This window comes from Gigantopelta aegis, chromosome 6, assembly GCF_016097555.1.
Source record: "Gigantopelta aegis isolate Gae_Host chromosome 6, Gae_host_genome, whole genome shotgun sequence".
Classification (NCBI taxonomy): domain Eukaryota; kingdom Metazoa; phylum Mollusca; class Gastropoda; order Neomphalida; family Peltospiridae; genus Gigantopelta; species Gigantopelta aegis.
The window spans coordinates 8,406,308-8,422,417 of NC_054704.1; the positions used below are offsets into that span (position 1 = coordinate 8,406,308).

Here is a 16,110-nt window from a genome sequence, read left to right on the forward strand (position 1 = left end):
GAACCGTGTTACTGACATTGAATTCCACATTATTGTCATTCAATACCATATTACATCTTTCAGGCTTTCTGCCAGAAAATAATTTGAGGGTACGTAATAAAAACAAAACAGACCATAAGTTCCCTCCTAGGTGATTATGGGTTTGAATGTTTTGAAACTGAACACTGCATTTCATATAATTTTAATGAGCAGTTCTCTTACTATCATCTATCTAATTACTACATAAATATAATTATATCCACTGAATTCCAAGATTTTATGGTACGTAGTTTGACCCTCGGTACCCTCAGTATTGATAGGACACTTGAAAAAAAATTATATCAAAAACACAAGGGCTATTATTTGTGTAGAAACTACAAATCAGATACATTTGAAATTATCTATGTATTTATTATATGAACAATTATATCATAATATGATATCAAAACTAAAGCACAAAATATTTCAAACAGGTAGATACATGTACACAGAAGATCAAAGACTCGTTTTTGAAGAACGATCAGGAGAGCTACTTGCCGAGAGTCTAAGTAGTATAAACACAGTGACAATAAACTAGGCATGAACGACATTGTTATCAGTATCACTGGATTTATACCTGTCAATAACACAGGATAAAGTCTGTCCACGTTGTTTGCTCAGAGATCATAAAATGGAAGAGTTAAAATACAGCTTTTAGCCAGAGCAAACACCACCATGCTTGAATGTTTAGTAACACCTCAGCACATTGTTTAATCACAGGCTATCAGATACTACACATTTGTTATTTATTTACAATACTTGATCTGCAGAAAAGTAACCCACATTTACCACTCCTACCGATTATAACCCACATTTACCACTCCTACCGATTATAACCCACATTTACCACTCCTACCGATTATAACCCACATTTACCACTCCTACCGATTATAACCCACATTTACCACTCCTACCGATTATAACCCACATTTACCACTCCTACCGATTATAACCACATTTACCACTCGTACCAATTATCACTCATGGTATCATTTATGTATGTTTATCGCACAGTAAGCAGAACACATTCTATGTTACTGCCTTTGATTTCCTCAGCACATTTTAAACTGTTATTTTTCTCTAAAAGACTACATTTCAGAATTACCAAAGTTTGACACTAATTAATCAATATGCTCTAGTGCTGTCAATTAACCAGCAAACCTTAACTTATAACATCACACTGATTTTTATCTGCTGAAGGGATGAGAATGACCCTGGATAAATGTGCATACAACTTTGCATCGTCTTGAAAAGTAGATTACTGAGAGCTCTTTATCAAAGAACAACAAAGGCAAGTTTTCAGGTTGTGCTAAAATTGCTGTCTCTGTAAATGCAGGGCTCAAACTTTAGAATTTGTCTACTACAGCAATTTTTGGAATAACTGCCATGGGTCAAATGGCCCATTGACGGCAATTTTGATCCTGCCTATGGCAAATGTTTTTTTAAGTGACAACTGTAGCACATAAACATGACTAAAAGGTTATTTTGCTGTATATAGACATATTTCAAATGTCCAAATGTTAAATACCGACAGATAATGCACATGTACACCAGATGTATACATTTTGCCATTGTTGAGGAGCTTTTACCAACAGTATAGAACTAGGACTCATCACATCACAGGTGAGTACTCAACCACTGAACTATGAACCATCACACCACAGGTGAGCACTCTACCACTCAACTATGACCCATCGCACCACAGGTGAGCACTACCACTGAACAACGACCCAACACACCACAGGTGAGCTCTCTATCACTCAACTACGATCCATCACACCACAAGTGAGCACTCTACCACTGAACTACGACCCAACACATCACAGGTCAGCACTCTATCACTCAACTACGACCCATCACACCACAGGTGAGCACTCTACCACTCAACTACGACCCATCACACCACAGGTGAGCACTCTACCAATCAACTACGACCCATCACACCACAGGTGAGCACTTTACCACTCGACTACGACCCAACACACCACAGGTGAGCACTCTATCACTGAACTACGACCCAACACATCACAGGTGAGCACTCTATCACTCAACTACGACCTATCACACCACAGGTGAGCACTCTACCAATCAACTATGACCCATCACACCACAGGTGAGTTCTATCACTGAACAACGACCCAACACACCACAGGTGAGCTCTCTACCACTGAACAACGACCCATCACACCACAGGTGAGCTCTCTATCACTCAACTACGACCCATCACATCACAGGTGAGCACTCTACCACTGAACAACGACCCATCACATCACAGGTGAGCTCTATCACTGAACAACGACCCAACACACCACAGGTGAGCTCTCTATCACTGAACAACGACCCAACACACCACAGGTGAGCACTCTACCACTGAACTACGACCCATCACACCACAGGTGAGCTCTCTATCACTGAACAACGATCCAACACACCACAGGTGAGCTCTCTACCAATGAACTATGACCCATCACACCACAGGTGAGCTCTCTACCAATCAACTATAACCCATCACACCACAGGTGAGCTCTCTACCACTGAACAACGACCCATCACACCACAGGTGAGCACTCTACCATTCAACTATGACCCATCACAACACAGGTGAGCTCTCTACCACTGAACAACGACCCATCACACCACAGGTGAGCTCTCTACCACTGAACAACGACCCAACACACCACAGGTGAGCTCTCTACCACTGAACAACGACCCAACACACCACAGGTGAGCACTCTACCACTGAACAACGACCCATCACACCACAAGTGAGCTCTCTACCACTGAACTATGACCCATCACACCACAGGTGAGCGCTCTACCAATCAACTATAACCCATCACACCACAGGTGAGCTCTCTACCACTGAACAACGACCCATCACACCACAGGTGAGCACTCTACCATTCAACTATGACCCATCACAACACAGGTGAGCTCTCTACCACTGAACAACGACCCATCACACCACAGGTGAGCTCTCTACCACTGAACAACGACCCAACACACCACAGGTGAGCACTCTACCACTGAACAACGACCCATCACACCACAAGTGAGCTCTCTACCACTGAACAACGATCCAACACACCACAGGTGAGCTCTCTATCACTGAACAACGACCCATCACACCACATTTGAGCACTCTACCACTGAACAACGACCCATCACACCACAGGTGAGCTCTCTACCACTGAACAACGACCCATCACATCACAGGTGAGCTCTCTATCACTGAACAACGACCCAATACACCACAGGTGAGCTCTCTATCACTGAACAACGATCCAACACACCACAGGTGAGCTCTCTATCACTGAACAACGATCCAACACACCACAGGTGAGCTCTCTATCACTGAACAACGACCCAACACACCACAGGTGAGCTCTTTATCACTCAACTACGACCCATCACACCACAAGTGATCACTCTACCAATCAACTACGACCCAGTACACCACAGCTATCTACCACTCAACTACATTCTGCCACCATGGCAGCAATAAGTGAAAGACAAACAGGAACATACCTGCATTGGTCTAGATGTCCGTTCAATATGATTTCCAGAAAAGTCTTCACAGTCACACATTATTGCAGAATTATTCTTTGACAACTGAAACACAAAAAAAGAATTGTACAATTATTTAAGAATTGAACATTTTACACACTGTATGAATAGTGTAGCACGTTAGCACGAAGCCGTTGTGTAAAACAGTTTTGGTGTTTATCATTGCATGAATATCAAAAATATAACACTCAATTCTTATAATTCCAAATGCATTAATATTGCCATTATATAAAACTATATTAAAAAAACCCAATCAAACTCTATTCCATAATGATTTACAACTGTATCAATACACAAATAAGAAAATTCCCTTAGAAAGTTCCATTCGTTTTTTTCTGTCAAATCTCTGATTCATTATAATGACTTACATAAGGTTTTATAAATTTTAATTTTTTGAATCAAATGTGGATAAAAAGTTATAAAATTTAAAATAACTGAACATCAACTGAAAATACAAACATTTTTTTTTTCTCAAAAATATTAAACAATAATTAATTAAGAATTGAATGATCTATATACTTAAATGGAAGATTTGTAGTAAAGCGGTTAGAGTAAGAATTTTGAACTAATTAATCAATTACTATATTAAAATTGCAGTTGTTAAAGTTGAATTGGTGAAAAGTGAATGTTAAGACTTGAAAGGGATAAAGTGGGTTTAGTGTTACTGTGTGTGTGGATTTCAGAGGAAGTTTGTGATTGTGTGATATTATTGTCGGAATGGACAGGTCGCGGAATTGTACACGAAGGCGTATGTGTTTCCTAGTGTGTAAGTTGTCGATTTGGTGTTTTTGTCAAATGTGACAGAGCTACACTTATGTCTCTCTTTTGATCTGTTATAACTTCTAATAGAAGCTTTGTTTTTGTGGCCTGCCATATACATTATGTGTCTCAGTTCAAAACTTGAGTCATTTAAAGCCTGAATTGTCACCGTCACTCACAGTGCAGACGATATTGGGATAAAAATAGAAACAATGGAATCCTTGGGGATTCCGTTGTTGACATAACTGATAAAAAGTTCCAATAATAACATTCTGTTTTTATTTGTTTAACGAAAAAGTGCAGTTTTTATGTTCATGGAAGAATGAACGTTGTTTTTTTTAGATCATGTGATAGCATTTTAACCAATCCAGATGCCTATTACAAAACACTAATTATAAAATGGAATTATTAAAAAATATTAAACTTAAACCTTTAAAGATAGCTTTTCCCAATAACTTCAATAGTTTAGTTTTTAAGTTGGACACAAAAAACAAATATATTTACTTTACAAATATCCAGAAATATTAACTTTATTTTAGCCAATGTTTGATTTAGCTTTTTGGTAAAAGTATCATAAACTGTATGTTATGACACTCAATTACTATTATTGTCTAGCAATGAATGAATGTTTAGTGACACCTCAGCACAAAAATACACATCGGCTATTGTGTGTCATAAAAGGTTAAGTACAGTGAAACCTCTAAAAACCAGACATTTTTTACGGTCCTTTTTTAAAAATCAGTATAGAAATTAACCTCACTAAACAGGATACCTCTTAAAACCAGACATTTTAATTGGTACCTTGAGTGTCCGGTTTAGAGGGGTTTCACTGTATATGGAAATATTAATATTGTCTAGCAAATGACGACTTAAATCCTACATACACCTTACATTATGATGGGCATGTCAAACGTGTAGTGAACTCCACAGTATGAAAATAGGCCTTCCACCAAGAATCATCAATCCTACATACACCTTACATTATGATGGGCATGTCAAACGTGTAGTGAACTCCACAGTATGAAAATAGGCCTTCCACCAAGATTCATCTATCCTACATACACCTTACATTATGATGGGCATGTCAAACGTGTAGTGAACTCCACAGTATGAAAATAGGCCTTCCACCAAGATTCATCAATCCTACATACACCTTACATTATCATGGGCATGTCAAACCTGTATTGAACTCCACAGTATGAAAATAGGCCTTCCACCAAGAATCATCAATCCTACAACCCACTGCACCTCAAGCGAGTGTTCTAACACTGAGCTAATTCCCATCCCTTTTTAAACTAGAAATTATCCACGATGTTATGCTTGCCTGGCAAAAACTTGCAAGTAGATACAACCACAAATAACAGTCAATAAAATAATGAAAAGATTAAATAACTATTTAAAATTACAGGGATGTGATGGGGGCTGGAACAAAAAAGCTTACTGCGGCCGGGAAGGAAAATTGTTGTTTGCAACCCCTGGAACTGCCATAAACTGCATTCAATGCTAACAAATCTAAACTGGTTATAATTTATAATAGAAGGCACACATCATAAACTTAAAAACGTGAAAACATGCAAATGAACTTTGTGTGGTCAAGAGTATTGAACATAATGTTTTTGTTTTTTTCAGACGAAATTGAAAAGTGCATTTACGCGTTTCCACATAGCTCTCACATCCCTGAAATTATGAGTCACATTAACATCCTACTGTAGATAATTACACAATTAAAGGTCTACTGAAGAGTTGTAATACACAAGCATTGAACCTGGTGACATTTACTGTCTAATAACTGATAGTAATCGCCTCATTAACAACGTAAACAATACAAACCTCTATGGGGTTTTCTCCTTTTGCAGACTCGTTTGACCAGGAAGGTCCATTAAGAATAATTGTTGCAGACTTCGATCTGGTAGCCATGTCTAGTTTTAAGTCCAGTTTTTGTTTCAAAACAGAAGCCAACTGCTTTTCCTGTAACAGAAATCAAAACAAATAATGACGACGACTCTTAAAAGTGCTTCAATATGTAATAACACCTTTAATACGGTGCTAATGCCACACAGAAACAATAGTCTAAAGATCATTATCATCCAGTTTTATTTCTAACATTTTTATTTTTCTATTTCATTATGTTCTGTGCTTGTGCATAGACATATAACTAAATGTTAAAACATGCAGTGTCATCTATTTATTTTCCTATAGATTTGATTATCTTCACAGCATAGACATATAACTAAATGTTAAAACATGCAGTGTCATCTATTTATTTTCCTATAGATTTGATTATCTTCACAGCATAGACATATAACTAAATGTTAAAACAGACAGTTCCATCCAGTTATTTCCCATTTGGTTATGTTCTTGTGCAAGAACATTTAACTAAAGTAGGCAATATTACCGAGTTAGTTCACTCTTTTGTTTTAACAATAATGTGGAAATCACATTAAAAATGGCAGTTATTGTCATTAATAAGTTTGACTTATGATGACAATTTTTTATAATTATGAAATCTTGCCAGTTTTAGTTATCTCAGTGAATAAGCAGTGATTTCAATGCATCCATGGGAGATAACCAGATGTCTGTTTTATAGATACACATTAATGCACTAGCACTGTACCTAATGAAATATAATTGGAAGACAACACTGATCATCCTGTATTGATTACACACACCTATAAATGAGAACACCCACCTCTAGGGAATGTGTTTATCATATATTGATGATAACATAGAACACCCACATCTAGACAATGTGATTATCATACTGTGTTGATTATAAAAGAGAACACCCACCTCTAGGGAATGTGATTATCATACTGTGTTTATTGTAACAGAGAACACCCACCTCTAGACAATGTGATTATCATACCATGTTGATTATAACAGAGAACACCCACCTCTAAGGAATGTGATTATCATACTGTGTTTATTGTAACAGAGAACACCCACCTCTAGGGAATGTGATTATCATACTATGTTGATTATAACAGAGAACACCCCTCTAGGGAATGTGATTATCATACTGTGTTGATTATAACAGAACACCCACCTCTAGACAATGTGATTATCATACTGTGTTGATTATAACAGAGAACACCCACCTCCAGGAAATGTGATTATCATACTGTGTTGATTATAAAAGAGAACACCCACTTCTAGGGAATGTGTTTATCATATGTTGATGATAACATAGAACACCCACATCTAGACAATGTGATTATCATACTGTGTTGATTGTAACAGAGAACACCCACCTCTAGGGATTGTGATTATCATACTGTGTTTATTGTAACAGAGAACACCCACCTCTAGGGAATGTGATTATCATACTGTGTTGATTATAACAGAGAACACCCACCTCTAGAGAATGTGATTATCATACTGTGTTGATTATAACAGAGAACACCCACCTCTAGAGAATGTGGTTATCATACTGTGTTGATTACAACAGAGAACACCCACCTCTAGGGAATTTGATTATCATACTGTGTTGATTATTACAGAGAACACACACCTCTAGGGAATGTGATTATCATACTGTGTTGATTATAAAAGAGAACACCCACCTCTAGTGAATGTGATTATCATACTGTGTTGATTATAAAAGAGAACACCCACCTCTAGGGAATGTGATTATCAAACTGTATTGATTATAACAGAGAACACCCACCTCTAGGGATTGTGATTATCATACTGTGTTGATTGTAACAGAGAACACCCACCTCTAGACAATGTGATTATCATACCGTGTTGAATATAAGAGAAAACACCCACCTCTAGGGAATGTGATTATCATACTGTGTTGATTCTAACAGAGAACACCCACCTCTAGGGATTGTGATTATCATACTGTGTTTATTGTAACAGAGAACACCCACCTCTAGGGAATGCGATTATCATACTGTGTTGATTATAACAGAGAACACCCACCTCTAGAGAATGTGATTATCATACTGTGTTGATTATAACAGAGAACACCCACCTCTAGACAATGTGATTATCATACTGTGTTGATTATAAAAGAGAACACCCACCTCTAGTGAATTTGATTATCATACTGTGTTGATTATTACAGAGAACACACGCCTCTAGGGAATGTGATTATCATACTGGTTGATTATAAAAGAGAACACCCACCTCTAGGGAATGTAATTATCATACTGTGTTGATTATAAAAGAGAACACCCACCTCTAGGGAATGTGATTATCAAACTGTATTGATTATAACAGAGAACACCCACCTCTAGGGATTGTGATTATCATACTGTGTTGATTATTACAGAGAACACACGCCTCTAGGGAATGTGATTATCATACTGTGTTGATTATAAAAGAGAACACCCACCTCTAGGGAATGTGATTATCATACTGTGTTGATTATAAAAGAGAACACCCACCTCTAGGGAATGTGATTATCAAACTGTATTGATTATAACAGAGAACACCCACCTCTAGGGATTGTGATTATCATACTGTGTTTATTGTAACAGAAAACACCCACCTCTAGGGAACTGATTATCATACTGTGTTGATTATAACAGAGAACACCCACCTCTAGGGAATGTGATTATCATACTGTGTTGATTATAACAGAGAACACCCACCTCTAGGGAATTTGATTATCATACTGTGTTAATTATTACAGAGAACACACACCTCTAGGGAATGTGATTATCATACTATGTTGATTGTAACAGAGAACACCCACCTCTAGGGAATGTGATTATCATACTGTGTTGATTATAACAGAGAACACACGCCTCTAGGGAATGTGATTATCATACTGTGTTGATTATAAAAGAGAACACCCACCTCTAGGGAATGTGATTATCAAACTGTATTGATTATAACAGAGAACACCCACCTCTAGGGATTGTGATTATCATACTGTGTTGATTTAACAGAGAACACCCACCTCCAGGGAGTTCGATCTGGCTGTTGGGTCACTCAGCCTGTCCTGACTGTTAAACGGAATGGATCCAGACTTGCTCTGCTTTAGGCTTTCTCTGGAAATGGAGGACTGTGGCTGCTCTTGTTTCTCTGCTTCTTCAGATGCCTGTGGCTGGTTTTCGTCTCGATCACCTGACTCTTGGGTTTGCTGTTTATCATGTTCCTGATGTTCATCACCTTTTCCCTGCGGTTCACCATCTGTATGTTCATCCTCCAGTTCACTGTGTTTCTCATGTGCCCCTTCTTCCTCCTCTTTCCCTTGTTCATCTGGTGACTGTTTCAATACTTCATCTTGTGACTGTTCCTTGTCTAGTCCTTCTTGTGACTGTTGCTTCTCTAATCCATCTCGAGATTGTTTCTTCTCTAGTTCATTTTGGGACTGTTGTTTCTCTAGTTCATCTTGTGACTTCTTTTTGTCTAGTTCATCTTGTGACCCTTGTTTCTCTGGTTCATCTTGTGACCCTTGTTTCTCTGGTTCATCTTGTGACCCTTGTTTCTCTGGTTCGTCTTGTGACTTCTGTTTGTCTAGTTCATCTTGTGACCCTTGTTTCTCTAGTTCATCTTGTGACTTCTTTTTGTCTAGTTCATCTTGTGACCCTTGTTTCTCTGGTTCATCTAGTGACTTCTTTTTGTCTAGTTCATCTTGTGACTTCTTTTTGTCTAGTTCATCTTGTGACCCTTGTTTCTCTAGTTCATCTTGTGACTTCGGTTTGTCTAGTTCATTTTGTGACCCTTGTTTCTCTAGTTCATCTTGTGACTTCTTTTTGTCTAGTTCATCTTGTGACCCTTGTTTCTCTGGTTCATCTTGTGACTTCGGTTTCTCTGGTTCATCTTGTGAGCCTCGTTTCTCTGGTTCATCTTGTGAGCCTTGTTTCTCGGGTTCATCTTGGGGCTGTTCCCCTTGTTCTTCCTGTTGCTCTTTAGGCTGTTCCTCCTGTGAATTTTGTTCCTTTAGATCACTCTGTGATTTTTCTTCTCCCTTTTGTGACTTTTGTTCTTTTAATTCCTCTTGTGACTTCTGTTCCTTTGATGTTTCCTGCAACGTTTCTTCCAACTGTTCCTTCGGTTGTTGCTGTGGCTTAATTTCCTGTTTTAGTTCTTGTTCCTTTTGCACCTGTTGTACTTTAAGTGACTGTGGCCTAACCTACAAATAATTTTTTTTTTAAAAGACGAAATTTGAAGCTGCGAATGTGTAAAATATTTAATCACCTTTTAATAATTTAACATTATTTAAAATTAGATATAGATTTTATAAAATAAGAATATATACCGTGTATATTTAAGGGCAGCAAATGGATATTTTATTCGCTCTTTTCCATAAACAGAGTAACACATACCAGGATACATACCAGGATACATACCAGGATACATACCTTGCATTTGAGACCTCCATCATCAAATATAGATTGCATGGTAACATCATATATACACAGCTTCTATTTTAAACACCTACATCAAGGTATAGACTGATGATATGGTGAATACATACCTTGTGTTCAAGACCTATATCATTAGAATAGGCTGGTGACGTGGGGAATACATACCTTGTGTTTCACACTTCTACTGGAACCTGTGGATTGTTGGTGTGGGGTATACATACCTTGTGTTTCACACTTCTACTGGAAGCTGTTGACTGTTGACGTGGGGTATACATACCTTGTGTTTCACACTTCTAGTGGAAGCTGTTGACTGTTGACGTGAGGTATACATACCTTGTGTTTCACACTTCTAGTAGAAGCTGTTGACTGTTGACGTGGGGTATACATACCTTGTGTTTCACACTTCTAGTAGAAGCTGTTGACTGTTGATGTGGGGTATACATACCTTGTGTTTCACACTTCTAGTAGAAGCTGTGGACTGTTGATGTGGGGTATACATACCTTGTGTTTCACATTTCTAGTAGAAGCTGTTGACTGTTGATGTGGGGTATACATACCTTGTGTTTCACACTTCTAGTAGAAGCTGTGGACTGTTGATGTGGGGAATACATACCTTGTGTTTCACACTTCTAATGGAAGCTGCAGACTGTTGACATGGGGTATACATACCTTGTGTTTCACACTTCTAGTAGAAGCTGTTGACTGTTGATGTGGGGTATACATACCTTGTGTTTCACACTTCTAGTAGAAGCTGTTGACTGTTGACGTGGGGAATACATACCTTGTGTTTCACACTTCTAGTAGAAGCTGTTGACTGTTGATGTGGGGTATACATACCTTGTGTTTCACACTTCTAGTAGAAGCTGTTGACTGTTGACGTGGGGAATACATACCTTGTGTTTCACACTTCTAATGGAAGCTGCAGACTGTTGATGTGGGGTATATATACCTTGTTTCACACTTCTAGTACAAGCTGTTGACTGTTGACGTGGGGAATACATACCTTGTGTTTCACACTTCTAATGGAAGCTGCAGACTGTTGACGTGGGGTATACATACCTTGTTTCACACTTCTAGTAGAAGCTGTTGACTGTTGACGTGGGGAATACATACCTTGTGTTTCACACTTCTACTGGAAGCTGTTGACTGTTGATGTGGGGAATATATACCTTGTGTTTCACACTTCTAGTAGAAGCTGTTGACTGTTGATGTGGGGTATACATACCTTGTGTTTCACACTTCTAGTAGAAGCTGTTGACTGTTGACGTGGGGAATACATACCTTGTGTTTCACACTTCTAATGGAAGCTGCAGACTGTTGACATGGGGTATACATACCTTGTTTCACACTTCTACTGGAAGCTGTTGACTGTTGATGTGGGGAATACATACCTTGTGTTTCACACTTCTAGTAGAAGCTGTTGACTGTTGATGTGGGGTATACATACCTTGTGTTTCACACTTCTAGTAGAAGCTGTTGACTGTTGATGTGGGGAATACATACCTTGTGTTTCACACTTCTAGTAGAAGCTGTTGACTGTTGATGTGGGGTATACATACCTTGTGTTTCACACTTCTAGTAGAAGCTGTTGACTGTTGACGTGGGGAATACATACCTTGTGTTTCACACTTCTAATGGAAGCTGCAGACTGTTGATGTGGGGTATACATACCTTGTGTTTCACACTTTTAGTACAAGCTGTTGACTGTTGACGTGGGGAATACATACCTTGTGTTTCACACTTCTAATGGAAGCTGCAGACTGTTGACGTGTGGTATACATACCTTGTTTCACACTTCTAGTAGAAGCTGTTGACTGTTGACGTAGGGAATACATACCTTGTGTTTCACACTTCTACTGGAAGCTGTTGACTGTTGATGTGGGGAATACATACCTTGTGTTTCACACTTCTAGTAGAAGCTGTTGACTGTTGATGTGGGGTATACATACCTTGTGTTTCACACTTCTAGTAGAAGCTGTTGACTGTTGACGTGGGGAATACATACCTTGTGTTTCACACTTCTAGTAGAAGCTGCAGACTGTTGACGTGGGGTATACATTAAGGCTCCAGACTCCAGAGCATCACTCGGTACGGGTGAGTTCGGACAACCAAAGTGTTCCCAAATTTCGGCTCTCTTCAACAAGTCATACTCAAAATCAGCAATGCTCTGGATTGTGTATCTGAAACATTTCATAAACGTTATGTATCTGTGTTATACATCTAAACAAATCAAATGGCATTGTTATATATCGAACACATCAAGTACATATAACGATATAGAAGTATTACAAAAACTACAATATACTTTTGATACTTACACAAAATATATCCAACATGGCGAAAAGAAGAAATTTTTGTACAGTGGCACCATGACAAATTATTTAACCAGTGAGTATTTGATGTCTAACAAACAATAATTAGAACATTTAGTCTAGATAATGAGAGATACAACCATGTACATAACAGATCTCTTGTTAATATTCATTGAAAATAGCACATGTAACAGAAGTAGGTTTATTTTCTCATTCTCCAGACCAAATGCTGTAGGTAATGAATTGTTACTCTTAATTACTTATTAACTTAATTCTATCATGAATCTACCATATTCGAGTATAACAAGATATATTGTATGTCTCGGCAGGCAGCATGGAAACACTTAAATGTGAACCAAGTTATCTGGATGATCTTACTTTCAAAAACATGCTCAATTAAAATCCATGAATATGACTTACAAGCACTCTTTCCCAACACATTCAAAGCTATTTCAACACATTCAAAGCTATTTCAGAGTTATTATGGCAGTTTGGACCTATTCAGAACCATTACAATGGCTCTGAAAATTAAATCTATAAGATTACAGCTTAATCAAAGCTATGATGAAGTCAGACTTCAGTAATCCAAAAGATTAATTCTACTGCTTCTTTATTAATTAAGATCTTAATCCACTGAGAATAGAAAATCAATGAAAACAATGAGCCTGATACAATTCAGACTGATTGAAAACAGTGTGTACTGCTTGCCCTACCCGCAATATACAAGTGCAGAACATGACACTTCCTGTTTATCTCACCGTTTTGTTTTCCAGTACAAACCCTTACTGGCAGGAATGAAAATCAAAGTTTGATTTGTTTAACGACACCATTAGAGCACATTGATTCATTAATCATTGGCCATTGGATGTCAACCCTCTACATTTTCCCCATTAGTAGCAAGGGATCTTCTATATGCAACATCCCACACAGGATAGCACATACCATGGCTTTTGATATACCAGTCGTGGTGCACTGGCTGGAATGAGAAATAGCCACAATGGGCCCACCAATGGGGATCGATCCCAAACAGACTACACATCAAGTGAGCACTTTATCACTGGGCTATATATACACATCATGCCCCTGGCAGGAATGATGCCAATATTACATTAGTAAGTCTCATTTTGGTAAGAAGGGGAAGACTGTAATGCAATAATTAAGTTAAAACTCAGCTTGAAAGTAGATAATAGAAGTATATTTGCATGAGGGATCAACTGTTGTGGTTTAATTGTAACAAAGACCTGTAAAGGTACGAGGGACGGGCCGTATTTCCCAGTAGTAAAGGACTCGCCTGATGCACAATTGATCTAGGATCAATCCCCATCGGTGGACCCATTGGGCTATTTCTTGTTCCAGCCAGTGCACTATGACTAGTATATCAAAGGACATGGTATATGTGCTATCCTGTCTGTGCAATGATGTATATAAAAGATTTCTTGCTACTAATGGAAAAATGTAGTAGGTTTCCTCTCTAAGACTACATATGTCAGAATTATCAAATGTTTGACATCTAACAACTGATGATTAATACATCAATGTGTTCTAACGTTTTGTAAAGTACCAAGTAGCATTTGATGTCTATAGCAAATAGACTTCCAGAGTTTAGTAGCTAGAAAAGTGAACATATTTAGATTTTCAAACTCTTTTCATAATGTTTAAGATTTGTATGCTATCCTGTTATCTAAAATGAAGATGGGAAATTAATTTTAACTGGTAGACTATGAAATATAACAATTTTCTTTGGACACTTTTCATTTTTTTCTATGTCCATTTTTAATCATGTAAAATGTATTTTGCAATGATCTGCTGTATTGGTAATTGCACAAGAAACTTAACCTTTAATATATACATGTAGTAATAATCGAAATGTGCTTCTTATAGTATAAGCATCATTAAAAGAGCAAACAAAATAGCAATAGCAAATACACAGCTGGGTTAACCTGCATGGTTCTTGTGGTTTCTAAGAAACAGCCAAATGACAATTTTTAAATACATGCAGACTAATGCAATTTTACACTAAGACTGATGCTATCATAATGTCCACTGTTTCAAGAAACTTTTATTTCAATTTTCATGACTTCTGCAATGTATAAGATAAAAACCAATGTCATTATTGATTTAGCTGTACTAAATGGCCTCTAAACAGAAGACCAGTTTATTGATAGATTGAAGGCACAATGCCTCATAATCAGATTCAAATGAAAGGCAATACAAGTCATATTGTCAACAGAAATATATTTTCTGAACTTGGGGAAAAGAAATTTCTCACAAAGTTGTAAGCAGTGAATCGAAGGATTAACCTCAATCAATATTGATCCCACAACAGAACTATAATGTGGAATATACAGTAACTAGATCTAAAACAAAAAGCCACTGGTTTACATGATAAAAAGCACAGATTTACCAACATGTCAGTTTAATTGATGAAAGAAATATCAAAGTAAAAATTTAAATAAATCCACATTGGAAGAGTATTAAAACAAATTTCAATGATGATAGAAGTCTAGACACATGACATATGCAACTAAATGTGATATGCAAAACAGACTTGTATAAAATAAAGAGAGAAAATAATATTAAATGAATGTTGAAGAAATTGTTTGACTGAAGTATTATACATACAACTAGACTAATAAATTGGAACATGTATACAGAACATGTTACAATAACTTTTAGACATTCAAACTGTGAAGAGGGTATTGTTTGGCAACTACTGGAATTTAATGTGCAATGTCCTTTTTCACAGACAAAAGTAAACAGTCCATGAATACAAGTTTTGTAGGTTCTTGAATGCACATTTCTAATGAATGAATAAATGAATGAATATTTGTAGATATCCCATCACAAATGTATATCATTTTTGTTTAAAGTTCCATTCTTAAATTAAAGGATCTATATAAAATAAGTTTGATTCTATACACACAAAAAAGCCAAACATAAAATACCATTAAAGAAAAATGATTTATGAATCAACCAAACTGCACAGCTACTGGGCTACTTTTAAGCACTCTACCACCAACAAGCCTTGATTAAAACTTGATGTTTGATCAAGTATCAAAACATGCCTAGTTGGGAATAACAAACCTATACAACGGGTAAGACTGGACTATATTAAGAATTATAAGATT

General features: G+C 37.3%; 1 protein-coding gene across 1 annotated transcript in view; it reads right to left on the reverse strand.

Moving 5' to 3' along the window:
* Positions 1-16,110, reverse strand: part of LOC121374191 — a 93,931-nt gene that overhangs the window by 18,746 nt on the left and 59,075 nt on the right. Inside the window, exons 21-24 of the mRNA XM_041501172.1 lie at positions 12,676-12,850; positions 9,257-10,435; positions 6,175-6,312; positions 3,547-3,630 (exon numbers count right to left, since the gene is read on the reverse strand). Of these exons, the coding sequence (XP_041357106.1) occupies positions 3,547-3,630; positions 6,175-6,312; positions 9,257-10,435; positions 12,676-12,850 (1,576 nt within the window). The remainder of the gene's footprint in view (positions 1-3,546; positions 3,631-6,174; positions 6,313-9,256; positions 10,436-12,675; positions 12,851-16,110) is intronic.